Source organism: Anneissia japonica, unplaced genomic scaffold (genome assembly GCF_011630105.1).
Source record: "Anneissia japonica isolate Jap-2015-1 unplaced genomic scaffold, ASM1163010v1 scaffold287602_len1038180_cov171, whole genome shotgun sequence".
NCBI lineage: Eukaryota > Metazoa > Echinodermata > Crinoidea > Comatulida > Comatulidae > Anneissia > Anneissia japonica.
In genome coordinates, this window is record NW_022734061.1 from 839665 (window position 1) to 843113 (window position 3449).

At 35.3% G+C, this 3449-nt stretch overlaps 1 protein-coding gene across 1 annotated transcript; it reads right to left on the reverse strand.

The window, feature by feature from the left end:
- Positions 1-219: 219 nt before the first annotated feature.
- On the reverse strand, positions 220-2617 carry LOC117116296 (GS homeobox 1-like). Its single transcript, XM_033260316.1, has 2 exons — positions 1880-2617; positions 220-1069 (listed from the first exon to the last, which is right to left on the reverse strand). The coding sequence occupies exons 1-2, from the start codon at positions 2355-2357 to the stop codon at positions 708-710; spliced, it is 840 nt and encodes a 279-aa protein (XP_033116207.1). The 5' UTR covers positions 2358-2617; the 3' UTR covers positions 220-707.
- Between the last annotated feature and the right edge of the window lie 832 nt (positions 2618-3449).

Consider the following 3449-nt stretch of genomic DNA (forward strand, 5'->3'; position numbering starts at 1 on the left):
CTACTTTAAAAAAATACTGCTTATATAGAAATGATCTTTATTATTGGTCTGATAATTATTAGTTCGCTGCTTCACGCCAACATCTGCTAAAATGTTTCTTTATCTAAGCTGGTTTGTCTCCCTCTTGCGCCAACAAACTTTTCGGCTCGTTACACGCATGCGTGTCAGTATCACAGGAAACGAACAAACGAACGGATACAATATTACAGATGCTTAGGCCTACAAAGTACACGTTTGTCCAATTTCAAAGTACATGACTTTATTTTATTGAGAAAGATTTTAATCTATAGTACAAATCTTACATGTAAATCTTAACATTTTTTTTTTTAAAATAAATTATGGAGTGTAAAAAGTAGATACAAATTGGATATTTTGCATAATAAATATCAATGGAATGCAATGAAACTGCACTTTTGTTTCTGAATCAATAAATAAGAGAAATGATCCCCAACTGGATCGAAGTCGACAAGTATATTAACAAATGAACAAAAAAGTGATTTATTTCTGATATATATAACACAAGATATTATAAGATAATTAAGAAATGTACAGCTGTTTTGTTTCGGTGAGGTGGAAATCGGCCATTAAACCCGGAATTCATTTTTAGATTAAAAAAAAAAGAAGAAATTGCCCCCAAATTGTCTTTCAAAAATTAAATAATTTTAATAACTGCAGCATTACTTTTGAAATATCAACTGCAAAACGTTTTACGTTGTTTCGGAAATGTCTCCAGTCGTACCTTCACTACTATCAGACTCGTGGGTATGCACATGCGCAGAGGTAGCAGACGGATGCCTATTGGTACGAGACGCGAGTCTATGACAACGGCAGTCGTGTGATTCTTCGCTACCCTCTTTCTTCTGTTTTACTCTGCGATTTTGGAACCATATCTTGACTTGTTTCTCGGACAGGTTCAGGTAGGTTGCAATCTCGATTCTACGTAGTCTTGAAAGGTACATATTCGCTGAGAATTCGCGCTCGAGCTCGATCAATTGTGTACTGGTGAACGCCGTCCTTATTCGCTTACTACTTGAATTATCATCGTCTGCCTCCGCGTGCCGCTTTGTCGCTAAAAAGAAAAAAAAAAACCCAACGAATTATAAAAATGTATTTATCAAAAATAAATATTATTAAAACAATTTGGTTTTATCAGATAGATATATTGAGGCTCAAATACAGTTATTGAAGTATGCCCTAAATAATAATTAAATTAATTATAACGAATTTAAATTAATAACATATCAATTAAGTCAACAATATTTACACCGCAGATGATTATGATTATAAGAAGATGAAAATGCTAATGACTATTTAATGACAAATATAGCATTCACTTACAATCTTTTTATTTTATATAGAAATATATTTTTTTTATAAAGAAAGCATATTTTGAAATTCAATTTGAATAGCCTGATCATGTACAATAAGTTTGTATCATATTCCATAATTTATTACGGTACATATTTTCAAAGTCGAAGGTATAAGCATGTACTTTCTTAAAATGATTTTTATGTGTAAAAATGTACATATAGAAAATATGAAATTAAGAATTGAATAGCCTGTAAGGCCTATACCATTTGTATCATAAAACATAACTCGATTAATTATTACAATACATTTTAATTTTAGAGTTGACAGTTTAAACATGGAGGTATACATTTTCCTATACCTCCATGGTTTAAATATGCCTGTAAGGCCTACACAATTTGTATCATAAAACATAACTCGATTAATTATTACAATACATTTTAATTTTAGAGTTGACAGTTTAAACATGGAGGTATACATTTTCCTATACCTCCATGGTTTAAATATGTACTTGTTTATGCTTTTCATGAAATATTTACTCTAAAGAAAATACAAATTTATTTAAACTTACGAACATAATGAATAGCACGAGGATCCACCTGGGGAGAACATGGCAATTGAGTAGCTGGTCCAGACGATCTGGGTGTGAAATGGTGCGAGGTAGAGTGCAAAATACTAGGGTGAATATGATGTGCCCCGCATCGATCCAGAAACGGGCTGAGTTGGTGGTGATACGGATGCGAAACTATCGGAGCTGTTACCGTTGATTTAAACGCTGTATCCGTCGCAGTAGGAAGAGAAACACGACCACAAGTCGTAGAATTTCTCACACAGAGCGGGCAACTGCCCATTAGATCAGTGTGTGTTTGGAAACAGTGAACAGTCCTAGGCTCGGATGGGGTAAAACCTAATGGAGACCGAGATGAAGTTATCACCGGCGACGGTTTTGTTAAAATCAGAGAGTCGACGTAAAACGATCGAGATAACTTCTCTTTCCTTTTATCATCTTTCATGGAATCAGTCGCTGGTATTTTTTGATGATGATGCATCGTGCGGAAGGTGTAGCTACTCTGACTTGTTGATGGTCTGACCAAAGCAAAGTACTTCGCTGGCTATTTATACGCCAAAGGTAATCATCACCCACGTGCCTCGCTAGGATAACAGTTAAGTCTGTTGACAAAATAGCACATTAATTTAGCTTATTACGTTTGGTCTTTTCTCTCAAAACAAAGGCCTCCCCTCTTACGTCGAGGCTCGCGATTGGCCTTTCCATTGGTAGGGTATTGTTCTTTTCTCGCCGTTTAGTATGTTGCCCGAAAGTGTGTAAAATGGCTGGCGTGTGCCTCGCACGCGAGTCCCTCTTATCTAAGCCCATTGGAGCGTGCTAAGCTAGGACAGAGATGTAGAGAGCTATCCTTCTTACAAATTAAATCGACCAATAGTATTAATAGGTAGACTGACTCCGCCCTCCCGTGGAGTCGCTTAGCACGCTTATTGGTGCAGAGTACCAAGAGTTGGGAGAACGGCAAATGCTCTTATCCAACCAAGCCAGGCTAATCCTACAAACATTGGATTCTTTTTAACTTCATTCAGTCGCAAAATGATTCCGTCAAAGAGAAGGAAATAACCCACTAATTATTATCATTGTTTTAACAATCGCCAAAGAGGTTTATTGACGTTGACATTTGACAAACTGATTATATATTCCGTCTCTGACGTTGTCTTCAAGATGAGGAAAACAACAACAAAACAACAAAGACAAATAAAAGTAAAACAAAACGAAAATGACAAACACAATCATTAACATATGTAATCAACTCTGATCCCACGTGTAAAACAAATTGGATTTTGTATACAATACTCGAAGTCGTAAAGGTGTCTACACGCTGCCTTTAGCCCAATGCATTATATACTCACAAACACTTTGCTCCTATTATTTCCTTACATTTATTCGCGGCTGCTTCAGTTCTAAGACTCGTATAATTCATTATCATCGACTAACACAATCGGTTTTGTTGTTGTTTTAGGCGATATAATTAATGATAGTATCAAAATATTGTCATAAACAATGCCGAACAAGTTCAAAATAATAATCAATAATTTTGATTTTGAGGTTCCATATATACTGTAGGTACTAGTAT